General features: G+C 40.0%; 1 protein-coding gene across 6 annotated transcripts in view; it reads right to left on the minus strand.

The window, feature by feature from the left end:
• The window catches only part of LOC105031116 (protein kinase C-binding protein NELL1), a 781285-nt gene that overhangs the window by 97311 nt on the left and 668017 nt on the right, over positions 1-15957 (minus strand). For all 6 annotated transcript variants that reach the window (XR_003782803.2, XR_004576720.1, XM_029124715.2 and 3 more), the window contains one exon: positions 9193-9386. Coding sequence is in view for 4 of the 6 variants with exons in the window: in XM_029124715.2 (XP_028980548.1) it covers positions 9193-9386 (194 nt within the window). In the remaining 2 variants the exon portion in view is untranslated. The remainder of the gene's footprint in view (positions 1-9192; positions 9387-15957) is intronic.

Raw genomic sequence — 15957 nt, forward strand, 5'->3', positions numbered from 1 at the left:
ATTCATTCACACAAGCGACCATGTGGCACAGTATTTTCTATTATTTTTTGGATGTTTTTATAATTTTCATAAATTTTTTGGGGTATTCAGTTTGCGACTTTTTACTGGATGAATGTTAGATTCCTCCCAACTATCGATTTTCTTTTAATGTCTGTCCTGTAATGGTTCTGCTTTCACGCTTGGAGTTATTCTCTGTTGACTCTGTCGTGAAAGCAGGGGGAGAGTTACATGAAGAATTGAATTTTTCCTGTTTCTATAGTTATAGCAGAAAATTGGCATCTGTTAAAATCATCATCCCTTAGTGTTCGTTCACATTATTTGTCTAACTGGGTTTTTGAAAAGTTTTTATACCAATCCTAACATGACTATGGTTGAGTAGAATACATCTTACCATTTTGACTTGTTTGGACTCTTTAGAATGTCACAGAGTTACGGGTGACAATATCAAAATTGGGTATTCTAATTCGCCTACATTGAATACTTGGAACCTGAAGTGTCAATTCCATGTTTATTCACATATTCAATGACTCTTCATTATTTTTATAGACATGTATAACAATGTACTGAATTTCTGTCCTAGTAGGCAATCATTGGAATGATAACAGATGTTTCTTTGAGGTGAATGATGAGACAAAAAGGTTTGTCCCTAATTGATAAGGGGACCATTCTTCAAGACTAGGGTCTGTTATCCTTAGGTTAGTAGACCATCCCCCACTCCAGGGTGAGCCCTGGGGAGATAGGGCATAAAGGGGGGAATCATGATTTATGAAAGGATTACACAGTGTCTTTGATGTACTAGGATAATAAGAAGCGACTTAGAGAAATTCACACTGAGTTTCATCTTGTAGAAAAATTTGGCTAAATAACAGTTATGTTAGCTGACCTTCGAGATGGTGTGACATGTCTTGATTTGCAATAAGGGTATTTGATCATTTATGTGAAACAATGTATACCAACTGATATCTGGTTAGGTGAACTGAGAATTGTTCATGAACTACTCTTTGAGAGTGATACTTCAATATAAGCAAACTATCTTAACTGATGATGAGAAAGTGGAATAGTAATAGGAAATGGAAACTTTTGTTCTTCTGTTCTTTGTGTTTTTTTGTTATTTGTTGTTGTTAAACCAACTATAGAAAAGAGTGGAATTGTTATTTTGCTACACTAGCAGAACAGAAGCACCAGAAATGTTAATGTTTTAACTATACTGTTACTGTTACTGTTTATAACTGTTCTAATCTATTTAGACAAAGGAAGCAGAAAGACATTGGAAATATTGGTTTGAGTGTTTGTTAGGACTGGGTTCTAATGCATTAGCAAGATGCAACAAGCTAATGTAATGGATATATTTGTGATGGTGTACTGTGCAGTTGCAACTAAACTTCTCAAGGAAAATTCACTGACAGGTACAGGACGATTCAGCGATAGAGGACTGGTTGGAGCCCAGAGAGAGGTAGCTGAGAGAAGAACATGGGGTCTACGACAAACGCTACAGGAGGGCCTCTGTGTTTAAAGATTAGGCACAGTGAATTGAAGTTACTGAGGGAAAAATGAATTTTCTGGTGCTAGTAACCATCACTTCTGACCCGGCCTGCAGCTATAGAGCCCTGAGCTAAAAACGGGTCATTTTGGCATTCACAAAGGAGAGCACACAGATTCTCCTGACCTGGCTGATAAAGCAGATAGAATGGAGACAACTAGAGATTTGTTATTGTAACCTGCATTTGCACTATTGGAGGACAACATCTTGGAATATACATCTAACTTTTATGTTCTGTTACATCGGTCTGCCAAAAAATGGTTCATATCTGACTGTCATACATTTGGAGGAGCAGAACATTTGAGATGACTTTGGAAGTACATCTTATTGGAACCATGAGTGGACTTTTCAGTTAATTAAGCAATTGGCATGAGAGGATTTTGTACCAGTAACAAATTGAAGGACGTATTCAGTGATTGGTGTTTACACACCCACATGTCAATGCTACTTACCCCATACTGTCAGTATATATGTGTCACCTGAAATTACTTCCTTTGACCAGTGATTTTAACATAAACGCTTTTGCTGTACTATGTTATAGTTCTGTGGAATGAAAATGTGTGGTCTTGGAGTTGCGACACAGGTAATGGTCTAGAGGCATGTAAATGAGGATCCAAACATTTCAGATTTGATCCATTCTCTAATCATTAGGTTAATGATATCAACAAGGTTATGTTGTTAAAGAGTACTGTTTTGTTGCAGTCTAATATCCCAATGAGTAAATTGTTTGAGGTTTGATACCAAGCGTTGATTTGGTATCAAGAGGATGGATTTTTATGGACATTCTTGAACTAATGTACATTTGAGAAATGTCTGCCTTTCTTTTACCTGGTATGTAACTCTGATCTTTGGTTTTGACACACATGTCTGTATAATATCAGAGCATCACTAGGTACTCTGACCATCTATTCATCTGCGTAGACCAATAAGGGAATCTATCCTTTGTTCCTTAGGAATGTAGGCGAGGGGGATCTGGTATTTGCCTAGGGGGCATCATTGACTGGTATCGGCAGATTATAGGGTTACTCGTAAATCTGGCCATCTGTATAACTCATCAGAGCATCTATTGTCTGTCTTCTTCAGAGTTGAAGAGGTTACTCATGTGGGGAAGGACAGCCTGCCTCTTGTGTGAAGTCTAGGTAGTAATAAAACAAGGGGAATTTGTTCTGTTGAGTTACGTCAGCTGGGCAGCATCTTACCACACCCCTTTTAACTGTAATTAATCCTGACTGTTCATTTATCTACCTCAGAGGATTATTGTGTAAGCTTTTGATGTATCTCTCTATTTGCAAATAAATTGTTAATTGTGCCAAGAGAATTTTGTCTCTGTAGTTACTCCTTTAAGAGTGTCTATTGATGGAATTACCATCACACCTTCTAATTGTACCTATAATTTCTAAACAAACAGCCAGAGCCAGGGCTTTCTCTCATAGAGCTCCACTAATGTGGAATGAACTGCTCAGTACAAACTTTCAAGTGTCAACTGAAGACTCATCTCTTCAGCATGGTCTATGATTAAGTGCAGTATGGCCCGAGGTTGTGACGGTGAATGGAAAGGCTTGATACTGTCCCCCCTTGCTGTCTTGCCAGGTGAGCTTTCACCGCCACTGGGATACCCTCGCTCCAGTGCCATTCGTCACTGGCTTTCCGTTGCAGAGTGAACTCTGCTGGCAATACTCAGCCCTTATTTCAGGGTGGTTGCTGTTGGTTGGTGTCCCTTTGGTTGATGCTTGGCCATGTGGGTGGATTGACTTCCTGCCCTATCCCCTGGATAGGGCCACAGTGTCAAAGGACCCCCGTCTCAGCCCCAAGGTTTTACGTTGCTATATTATTGTGACACGGGAGTAGGGCCAGTTCTTCTCCACTGCAAATCCTTTTAAATCTAAGGAATGCAATCTCTAAATCTTGTCTCCTGCTCCATTTAAACTGAGACATGAGGTCTTGACCCACACCTCCGGAGTACACGGCTCGAAAGACTTGTTGCTATCCCTGTCCAAAGTCCTCCTGGTTGTGTTGCAGATCAAGATGATACCTGAGGATTCCAGCTGCCACTCTGCAGACAATTCCCGCCCGGGTTGTCCCTGTCCGTCTGGTCCTGCTTCTGACCTGGATTAGGTTTTATAGACTCTGGACACAGCCTGCACACATTTATTCATTATTACAACTTGTACTCTTATAATGTTCACCCGGCACAGCCAGAAGAGGACTTGTCACCCCTCTGAGCCTGGTTCCTCTCTAGGTTTCTTCCTAAATTTCGGCCCCTTTTAGGGAGTGTTCCTTTCCACTGTGCTTCAAAACTGTTTTTGCTTGCTCCTAAGGGTTTCAGGCTGGGTGTTTTATAAAAGCACTTTGTGACAACTGCTGATGTAAAAAGGGCTTTATAAATACATTTGATTGATTGACACACATAATGCATGTATTGTACACTATAGCTAGGTGGTCTACAGAAACAACCAACAAGTAATGTTTAGAGTTGCACTATTTAGAATTTGTTTCATTGAAAATAAAATGTTTTGTCTATGTAAACATCGTGTCTAAGTTAAATGAGGCTCTGTGAGAGACGGTTAGCACCACAGAAAGCTCCCCAAACCTGAAATCCCACACCCGGAATCCAGCCAATCTTTAGCCAATCCCCTTTGGCGAGGCAGGGCTTGGCTCTCTTTGTGAATGTATGTGAGTACTGCCTGGTGGTAGAATAAGTCTGGGATTAGAAAATGTTCAGACAGAAGCTACAATGACAGCTAGAGATAACAACAACAACAACAACAACAACATGCCAATTCCTCCATTGCCTACAACAATATACACTTTGAAAACTGCAGACTGAAGAAAGATTTCAGAGAGTAACGCTATTTGTAAAATTAGCTGGATAAAGCAAGGGTTAAAATAAGAATAAATATTGGTTCAGCAGCATTTCCAAGGTGGAAAGTACTAATGGCATTAAAAGTGATCTCCGATTCAGTCCTTATTCACATTTTGCAGATCATCTACAAAGCTCTGTGTGAATTGTAGGCTTGTTATCACCTCCTGGACACCCTTTATTACTCCAAGTCTTTTGTTAGTTCCAACAAAAAGTTGGAGGAATGACATAAAGTTATCGTACTGTTGAAATAGAAGCTTCTTGTAAAAATCCTTCTGCTGCTTTTGCAGAAATTATCGCAAACTCGCGGTAACATCACTCGCGGTGTTTGTTTCCTTTGGAGACATGATGCTGTCTAGTCATCATCATAATTTTCTTCCGCTTATCCGGGGCCGGGTCGAGGGGGCTGCAGTCTAAGCAGAGATTCCCAGACTTCCCTCTCCCTAGACATTTCCTCCAGCTCTTTCGGGGGGACGCCGAGGCGTTCCCAGGCCAGCCGGGAGACATAGTCCCTCCAGCGTGTCCTAGGTATCCGGGATCTTGTCCATTCGGTCATGACCCAAAGCTCATGACCATAGGTGAGAGTAGGAACGTAGATTGACCGGTAAATCGAGAGCTTCGCCTTGCGGCTCAGCTCTTTCTTCACCACGACAGGCCAATACATCGACCGCATTACTGCAGAAGCTGCACCGATCCGTCTGTCAATCTCCCGTTCCATCCTTCCCTCACTCGTGAACAAGACCCCTAGATACTTAAACACCTCCACTTGAGGCAGGCACTCTCCACCAACCTGAAGTGGGCAAGCCACCCTTTTCCAACTGAGGACCATGGCCTCGGATTTGGAGGTACTGATTCTCATCCCCACCACTTCACACTCAGCTGCAAACCGTCCCAGTGCATGCTGAAGGTCCTGGCTTGAAGGGGCTGACTTACTGCCGGCAATGCAGACCAAGCTCCTGCTTCGGTCGTACAGGGACCTGACAGCCCTTAGCAAAGGACCCAGGACCCCATATTCCCGAAGCACTCTCCACAGGATGCTGCGAGGGACACAGTCAAATGCCTTCTCCAAATCCACAAAACACATGTGGATTGGTTGGGCAAACTCCCATGAACCCTCCAGCACCCCGTAGAGGGTATAGAGTTGGTCCAGTGTTCCACGGCCTGGACGAAAACCACATTGTTCCTCCTGAATCCGAGGTTCTACTATTGGCCGTATTCTCCTCTCCAGTACCCTGGCATAGACTTTCCCGGGGAGGCTGAGAAGTGTGATCCCCCTATAGTTGGAACACACCCTCCGGTCCCCCTTCTTAAAAAGAGGGACCACCAACCCGGTCTGCCATCCCAGAGGCACTGTACCCGACCGCCACGCGATGTTGCACAGGCGTGTCAACCAAGACAGCCCCACAACATCCAGAGACTTGAGGTACTCAGGGCGGATCTCATCCACCCCCGGTGCCTTGCCACCGAGGAGTTTCTTGACTACCTCTGTGACTTCAGCCCGGGTGATGGACGCTGTCTAGTCAATATATGTATTCATTCAAACAAGACAAAAAGTAAACAACCAAGTATATTTATGGCTATTGCCTGGGAAGTATAATGGGTTTCATTAGCTTTAACCGCTAATAAAAGAAAGATATGGAAGTGCGCCTGTCTGGAGAAAGGTCTATCATGGCAGGTAACTTCCGCCCAGGGAACCTCCGCCCAGGGAAGCTCCGCCCAGGGAAGATCTGCCCCAAGTAAAACACCCTACCCCTCTTCCAATTGGTTCCTCAAATCTTGCTTTCCAATGGCACCTTGTTTCTCATTATGCTCTGAATTGTTTATTTCCTTGACGATGAAAAACTATTCATGAATATAGCAATATCCCAACTGAAATAGTGAATATCCCATCATGAATGCTTTTTCTTACTGTAAAAACATGGATATAGATTGAGGCTGATTTGATGAAATATGTAAAGAAAAATAGAAAAAACAATAGATAATAAATTGAGTAATCTTTCTCAGTTTTAGAATTCAAACTGGTATGACGCCTTGCAGCAAATGTATATACGTTTTAGTTTTTTGCAATTCAAGTACAGCAAAGTTGATATGATGAAATGTCCTTTGTATTTATAAATGTTTCTCTTGTCTTCTGAAGTTTTTTAGTTGGAGAAGGTAAAATTGGAAAGGTGCACGGTACGGGAAGTGTGAGAGTAACTGTTAATGTAATGACGTTGGGTTACGCTGTTTGCCTAAAATTAGAAGTATCGGTACACTGTTCCAGGCCGTTCTGGCCCAAGTCAAGGCCCAAGGAGATCTGAGAGACCATGTAGTAAGGCACAAATAATGCAATAAATACCAAATCGAAAATTTGATACAAAAAATGGATAACCATTGTATATAGAGCTCCCTAACCATGCAAAGGAAAGCAAATAGTTCAGTAGTATACAGTAGTACTTCATTAGGAAAAATCACTTATATAGGCCAATATAACCCATAGGATATGCAATCTGTGCTGTTGATATACTGTCTAAGCTGACAATGTAAATAAGCAACCCGTACAACTAGAAAGTAGTCCATAGACAATAGAAAGATAAGTGCTGAGGAATCCTAAGGAATGAAGTGGATGAGGGAAAGTGCATATATATGGGCGGAGCTTCCCTGCTACGGGCCACAAGGGAACGAATTGGAAGAGGGCGAGGGTGTTCTATATGGGCGGAGCGTCCCTGGGTGGAGTTTTCTTGCTGCGGGGCGCATATAGACCTTATTGCCTGTCCGGGGAGCCGAATAATTCCTACATTATTGTACGTTTTGTGTAAATGTGCAATATATGGTAAGTTTTAGTAGCCTTCATAACATATCTGACATTTTAGTACTGTTCATAACTTAAAATATGTTTTAGGTCATTTGTAATGTATTATAAGTTATGGTAGCACATTGTAATTTAAGCTAATGTAACATATCACACAAAATCTGGTGTCACAGATTTACATATGTCTCATATTTCCCTGAGACCACATTGAAAATCCTTAATAGGTGCTCAACGTATAACCTTTTCAGACATACAGAATGTGGAGTCTTAAAGGGGTTTCTGATAAGACCGATGTTTTTCCGTAAGTGTATGTAACACCTTTTAATATGCAAACATCAAGTCATCTCTAGAGATTGTTTCAAATCAATGAATAGGCATTTACCATTTCCTAGGTCTGTGAAGAAATTCTCCCTATAAAGCAGGAAAAATCACCTTGTGCTGCATTCATGCACTCTAGCTTGCTTTCTAGCCTGTTTCTTTTTGGAGATACAGTATTTTACATTTACCCCTTCTAACATATGCCTCTACTTTCACTTACTGCTGTCCAAACTTGTAGGATAGATGTCTATTTTTGGTTCAGAACTAAAATCTATGGACATTGGCAAGAAGGGGACAGGAAAAATAAAACAAATATAAAATTCTAACATCCATGAATTGGTGTTTGACAGTACTCACTGGGAAAGCTAGCTAGTAAGTAATATAACGCTAGCATATAAAATAGTTTGTCACAGACTGATATAACATCTTTGCGTTGGAGAATATGTTCATGTAAAGGGCTGGAAAAAGCCAGGTTTTGTTGTCATGTAGGAAGCTGGATTTGGCTACTATTCCTACTTCAAGCAGAGCTCAGATCAGGTGTTGTGGTCATGCAGTAAGCTGGATTTTGGCTACTATAACTACTGTACTACAAGCTGAACTAAAATCAGGTGTTAGTCGGGTAGAGAGCTAAACATATGGCAGTGTCACAGAACCCAGTGAAAACATCAATACAGACACCTGAGCCAGGACAGCAAAAGGAGCCAGGTTACATTTGTAATCATCCCTTTCTTTGGTGTACCTCTCTCTTTTTTCGGTTGTCATACTGTGTGATGTGTACCAGTCTGTCTACTGTTCTTTTGTATTTTTCAGTGTAATGCCATTTTCTACCTCTCCCTCTTTCTCTCTGTCTCTTTGTCAGTTAACTGCCGTCTCATGCTCAGTTGTCACTCTTACTCTTTTCTCTCTCTTTAGTACTGGACAGTTGACAATGCAACCTTTAAAGGGAATTTACTAAAATAAGCAGCATTTTCAATTATAGATCTCCCCAAACTGGAAATTACCATGTGTACTGTCGGTTGTCTAGTGTGCTGCTATATAATACACCTCAAATATATTCAATGTCAGTACATGTAATAACCTTGATATTATTGCCACCATTAGCGCACATATGGCTATATCTAGCCAACTATTCCACATCAGCAATCCAAGGATTAGCTTTTACACCAGGCATCTGCAAACAGTCATCTGACACAATGGATGAAATGTTACATTTGCTAATTGCCTTCATTCTGTACAGGGGAACAAAAGGTTTGTACTATATTTTCTAAAATGTTACTAGTACTTTCAAAAAATATTTTACCTGTATTTAACATGGTTGAACATCACTGATGATTAAAATCCATTTTCCATAAGGGACCTTGCCAAAAATAGTGTTACAGCACGCAGAAGATAATGGTCCAAATATTTGCAGCCCCCCATATCCACCATTTATTCATAGACTTATTATCATTCAATGTCCATGTGATGAGCTTTTTAATATGCTTTGATGGAATCAGATTTTCTGAATTTTTTGAATGTCAGAAATGATATATCTTGTTTTTGTACCTGAATGCATGTCTGTACTATGTGAAAACCTGGGAATGTGAAAAAAATATTGTATGAGCATTGGCAAAAGTAAATATTGTACATTGCAGGATCAGAGGTAGCAGGGTGTGTATCTGTGTTTGTATATATTAGCCCTACCTTGCAGGAGCAAACGGAACAACGGTCCAGGTTGAGGTTCCACTCTTGTCCGTTGTGTTTGAGGCCCTCCTCGTGAGGACAGTCTCCACTGCAGGCTGGTCCAGATGTGCATATACAGTCAAAACTACCTGGAAGGTTCACACACACGCTGTCATTCCAGCAGGTGTGTGTCTGTGTGGCACACTCATCAACATCTGAAACAGAAATGTGTTATCTATTAAACATGTTTGACTTTCCTTGCTAGGCCATTTGCCATTTGCAGTTATTCAAGTGGTTACGCTCATAGTTGGTATTAGGATCCATACAATCTAATAACTTTTTTCATGCAACAGCATTAAATACACAAGAACATAAATATTGTTCTTGTGCATTTAAAAAGTAATTACAATAAAATAATATCAAAGAAGGATTTTAATAATTAACTAATACTCTAATAACATGTAAATCTCTAAATGTATATGGTTGCCAGCTTCATTGACAACACACTGCAGAGGATTTTTAAGGGTATTTAGAATTGCCATTTGTACTGCACTTGCCCTCATTGCACATCTATACATTGCACATCTGTATGTCACATCTGTAACATAGATTATACTTAATACAAGTACATTTTCTGCCCTCTTCTATTCATACGTCTTGTAAGATGCTAACTACATTTTGTTGTACTGTACTTGTACTTGTTCAATGACAAAGTTGAATCTAATCTAAAAAATATATACTCACCTAAAGGATTATTAGGAACACCATACTAATACTGTGTTTGACCCCCTTTTGCCTTCAGAACTGCCTTAATTCTACGTGGCATTGATTCAACAAGGTGCTGAAAGTTGTCATTTCTTTAGAAATGTTGGCCCATATTGATAGGATAGCATCTTGCAGTTGATGGAGATTTGTGGGATGCACATCCAGGGCACGAAGCTCCCGTTCCACCACATCCCAAAGATGCTCTATTGGGTTGAGATCTGGTGACTGTGGGGGCCATTTCAGTACAGTGAACTCATTGTCATTTTCAAGAAACCAATTTGAAATGATTCAAGCTTTGTGACATGGTGCATTATCCTGCTGGAAGTAGCCATCAGAGGATGGGTACATGGTGATCATAAAGGGATGGACATGGTCAGAAACAATGCTCAGGTAGGCCGTGGCATTTAAACGATGCCCATTTGGCACTAAGGGGCCTAAAGTGTGCCAAGAAAACATCCCCCACACCATTACACCACCACCACCAGCCTGCACAGTGGTAACAAGGCATGATGAATCCATGTTTTCATTCTGTTTACGCCAAATCCTGACTCTACCATCTGAATGTCTCAACAGAAATCGAGACTCATCAGACCAGGCAACATTCTTCCAGTCTTTAACTGTCCAATTTTGGTGAGCTCATGCAAATTGTAGCCTCTTTTTCCTATTTGTAGTGGAGATGAGTGGTACCCGGTGGGGTCTTCTGCTGTTGTAGCCCATCCGCCTCAAGGTTATGTGTGTTGTGGCTTCACAAATGCTTTGCTGCATACCTCGGTTGTAAAGAGAGGTTATTTCAGTCAAAGTTGCTCTTCTATCAGCTTGAATCAGTCGGCCCATTCTCCTCTGACCTTTAGCATCAACAAGGTATTTTCGCCCACAGGACTGCCGCATACTGGATGTTTTTCCCTTTTCACACCATTCTTTATAAACCCTAAAAATGGTTGTGCATGAAAATCCCAGTAACTGAGCAGATTGTGAAATACTCAGACCGGCCTGTCTGGCACCAACAACCATGTCACGCTCAAAATTGCTTAAATCACCTTTCTTTCCCATTCTGACATTCAGTTTGGAGTTCAGGAGATTGTCTTGACCAGGACCACACCCCTAAATACATTGAAGCAACTGCCATGTGATTGGTTGATTAGATAATTGCATTAATGAGAAATTGAACAGGTGTTCCTAATAATCCTTTAGGTGAGTGTATACATATGAGCATAAAAAGCTTATGAATGTTAGCATAGCACACTACGGCTGGGTTGCACCAACATGGTATAACTTTTAAACTGGATTAAATCAAGGTTTATCTACTAATCCTGTTGCACCAAACTTTAAACTTAGTTTAAATGTAGTTTACAATGGTTAAATCTAAACCTTTGGCAATCACAGTTTAATTTCCACTTAAACCTAGATTAAATTCAGTTGCACCAGTAATTTCAAACCTAGTTTAACGATGGATTGGCAGTTATATGTAAACCACCCCTGGAGGACTTTTATGTCTGGTTAATTTCAGGCATGACAACATATCTTCGCTGGATTGGAATAGAAGAAAGAGTTCCTCGCAGGAAAATTAGAGACCGATTAATCCCAATAGAATATTATAACAATAGTGAGTTTTCCCATCGGTATAGATTTTACAAAAGAGTCTGTCTTATACCCCAATGGTAAGGTTGAACCAGCTATCAATCATGGAAGTGAGAGGAACTCTGCTGTGCCACCTCTTCTCCAGCTCCTAGTAGCTTTGCGTTTTTATGCTACAGGGTCTTTTCAAATGGTTGATGGGATCTTTTTGGTCCACAGTCTGCAGAATTGTCAGCAGAGTGTCAAAAGCAGTTGGATGTTTAAAAGGTCAGTATATTCGATTTGAACCAAGGAGGGAGAGAACAGCTGGATTCCAATTACTAACCCAGGTGGGGAGAATGGGGAACTTTTTCATAATCGAAAGGGATACTGCTCAATTAATGTCCAAGTTGTGAGTGATGACCAGGCCAAGATCACACACATTGTTGCAAGATGGCCAGGATCCACACATGACAGTCGAAACAGTCAACTTAGTGCACTGCTGGAAGGAGGGGACATCAGTGGATACCTAGTGGGTGACAATGGCTATGCATGTCACTCATACCTAATTACTCCTCTTTTCAACCCTTAGACCCACGCAGAGAAAAATTACAACTACTCTAAAATTAAAACAAGAGGGCTAATTGAGAGAGTGTTTGGGGTGTGGAAGCTGAGATTTTCATGTTTACAGTTGGGACTCTGCACCAAGTTGGACATTACTCTGACCATCATTGTAGCATTAGCTGTGTTATACAACTTTGGGAAGAGAGTAGGAGATGAGCTACCAGAGGAGGATGAGGATCTGGAAGATGCTCAAATATATAATGTTGTAAATGCTGATGGCAACGCTGTCAGGAGAACACTGATTGAAAACCACTTTGCAGCTTAATTAAAGTAATTATTGGCTGAATATATTATATTTTGATTGATATGTATGTGCACTTGTATAACTTAAACCACACTTAATAACTAATATGTTTCTTATTTTCCCATCCATACAGAGAGAAACTCATCTGAAGAGACTTCCATTTTGATTGAAATAAACATTTTACTTGTCACAAATAAATACAATGATATGATTAAGTAATGATTTTCAATAAAGCTTCAAGTGGATCCTGTGGTTGTAGCTTGTTCAAATTCAGTAGCTTTTGCTTTTGATGAATCAGGACCTCTTTTTTTTGTAATAGGACCTCTTTTTGTAGCTTAGCATTTTCAATGTCCAGAATGCATCTTTCCTTCTCAAGTTCAATGATTTCCTGGTGAGAGGAAAGCTTTGCAAGCTTTTCAGAAGGAAGCATGTTGTGCTGCTGCTTCAATGCTATATATAGGCTTAGCTGTCTTGCCAGGTGGGCTCTCGTCGCCACTGGGATGCCCACCCTCCAATGCCTTTCGGGGGAGGAGTCACTGGCTTGTTGTTGACTCTCTGTTGCGCACTTGTGCAATTGGGCTGTACGCCGCTAGCACTACTCGGCCCTCATTCAGGGGGGTTGCGGTTGGTGGGTGTCCCTTTGGTTGATGCCTGGCAATGTGGTTGGATTGATTTCCTGCCTGTTGGGCCCTGTCCGGGGCCCTGTCCGGGGCCTCCCCCGGGAAGGGCCACAGTGTCACCGGACCCCCCTGTCTCAGTTCCAAGGTGTTACGCTGCTATATTATTGTGCTGGGGGATATGAGGGATGTACTACTAACTTTTCTCAGTCTCCGCCAGTTTTACATTTTAGGAGGAGATGAGGTCCTGGTCCACACCTGCGGATTACCTGGTTTGGGGGGCCCGTTGCTGTCCTTGTCCTTGTCCACCTGGTCATACTTTTGACCTAGTCTAAATTCAAATAGACTCTGGATTTAGCCCAGAGAAATGTATTTATTATTCCAATTGGACTCTTTTTTTCCTACTGTTGTTTGCTCCTTGGGGTTTAAAGCCGGGTGTCTCTGTAAAGCACTTTGTGACAACTGCTGTTGTAAAAAGGGCTTTATAAATACATTTGATTGATGGGCTAATATACAGAACATTTTATTTTAATATAAGATACCTTAATTTTAAGTGTATAAAAAAAACTACAAAATACAGTATTTTATTTTGATATATGGTGTTGCTGCTGTAGTTTGTAGTTTAAAAATACTAAAAATACTTTTACAAGGGAGCATGAAATCACTTTGCAAACCTTCCACCTATCGGCCTATTTGATCCATCCCTTCACCAGTACACTGACTCAGTTGATTAAGTAGACAATGTTTGATATCAACAGTCTTGTGATAATTCTGACATATGCAACCAGTTGTATCATATGCAACCAATTGTATCCTAATTTAGTTTGGTGTTTGGTAATTGCATCAGCAACACTGACACAATGACAAACAAGCAATTAATAAGAAGACAACTGATGGCACCTTTATTCATAGCAACTAGTTTCTATGTAATTAATCATTTGATTGTTAATCATAAATATATAAAAAATATATAGTTGCAGTGGATGGTGTGGAAGATTAATTTATTATGTATATATAAATTCCATATTAATGATGCATAAATATTTTGCATAAATTAGCTTTTATTGAATCTGTTAAATATGTAGGTATAGTGAGAAGCAGATATTTATTAAACAATAAAAAAATTAAAACAACAGGAAGTAGGACACCATAAAAACTGTAAAAGAGTACAAATTTGTATGAAACAGAATAAAACACCATGAGGTAGAACACAGTACAAACTGTATGAAAAAGACAAAATCTATGGATGAAACAAAATAAAAACAAAGCAATAAAAATATAGTACATACAATAGAGAAGGTGTTCAAAAAACAAACAGGGAATAGTGTAAGGACTGAATTGGTTTAAACATTTTTTTAAAAACAACAGGAAGTATAAACAGAGCATCTGCAGAGTAACACCCACATTTTAAGTGGATTGCTAACTAGTATATGTAAAATCAATGAACATTTCATAATTTGAACTGGGGAAAGCCTAAACATGTGAACCAAAGTGGGTTCATGTCTGTAGCTTGAACCGTTTCAAAGATATAACATAATAGTTAATAGTTAATTAATGCTAATTATGCAAAATTGCATACGTAAAATCAATAAACATTTCATAATTTGAAGTGGGGATAGTTAAACTGGTGAAAGAAAGTTGGTTTTGTGTAATCAGTTCAAAAGATACAGCCAAATTGTGAATTAACAATAATTACGATAATTAGCATACGTAAAATCAATAAAGGTTTCATTATATGAACTGGGGATAGCCTAAACTGGTGAAACAAGCTCAAACAGTTCAAAAGATACCGCCTACCCAGATAGCAAAAAATATCCGCAAGGCTTCTTTTTGCCGCCGGCCCTCAGCTGTCGGCTATAGGTGCGTCCTGCTGGCGGGGATGAAACGTTTGCCGCCGAATACGTCACTCCCATTTCTTGCGAGATTTTTTGACTGCTTCATTTTCTCTGGCGGTTGCCTGGGTCTAAAAGCCGCGGTCCTTCGGCGGCAAGACGCTTTTAAATAGGCTACTCTCAAAATCGACCGGCCATGTTGGTTTGGACACATTCGCATCAGTTCGTCGCTCAATCGCGAGTTACAGTCTGCTAGCTGGCAAAGTCATCGACTACCATCGTTTAAGTAAGTACATGTTTCCTTTTTGTGTAACGCAATATTATGTTGACATTGTTTTTAGTTTATATATTTAAAATGTGTAGTCATCTTTGTTCTGGCCTAACTAGCTAAAGTAGCCTTGTTAACGCAATGTTGTTAGTACATGTTGAATTTTAACGAGCTATAATAGGTAGCAAAAGCTTTACATCTAGAAAACACTAAAATTTAAACTTAGTCTTTCTTACAAAAATAACGATGTATATATGTTGTTTAAATTATTTTGTTTGCCTGAACAAGTATGCTGCTAGTCCAGTAGCTAGAGTAAGTGTTAGCTAGCACATGCTGTTTTGCCTTTGTTACAGTACACACTGTGGCTAGCATGTTTTGTGCTGTGTTGCTACTGTATTGGATTTAAGGCGATTGTGATTTCACTTGAATCACAACACCCAATGAATACATTTTATTTTTAACAATTTCACTGTTCCACATTTGGCTGATAACGTTTCCCCCCCACAGCATAGCTACTGTATATTCCTAACGTTAACAATCCGGTTTTGTTGCAGATACCTTGGCCAGAGCATAACCGATTATCTTCACCCAAGAGACCTACTGTTGGTCAATCGTTTTGGTTTTAAAGGTAAATACATTGTTAGTCACAATGTTTAGTTACTGGGCCAAAAGGAAAATAATAATGAAAAGAGTTGAGAGGGACAAACAGGACATTCACTTGAATCACTACATTCTACAGAAGTTGCATTGATTCCAGAAAACCAGGAAAATGTTGAGCCATCTGTAGACTTCTGAACTGGTATGTAAAATGTATTGCTGTGATGCTTAATTTGTGATCCTGTAACTAAACTGTACACTTTGTTAGATTTTCAAATTTCTGTT

The sequence above is a fragment of the Esox lucius genome, chromosome 2 (genome assembly GCF_011004845.1).
Source record: "Esox lucius isolate fEsoLuc1 chromosome 2, fEsoLuc1.pri, whole genome shotgun sequence".
In the NCBI taxonomy this organism is placed as follows: Eukaryota; Metazoa; Chordata; class Actinopteri; order Esociformes; family Esocidae; genus Esox; species Esox lucius.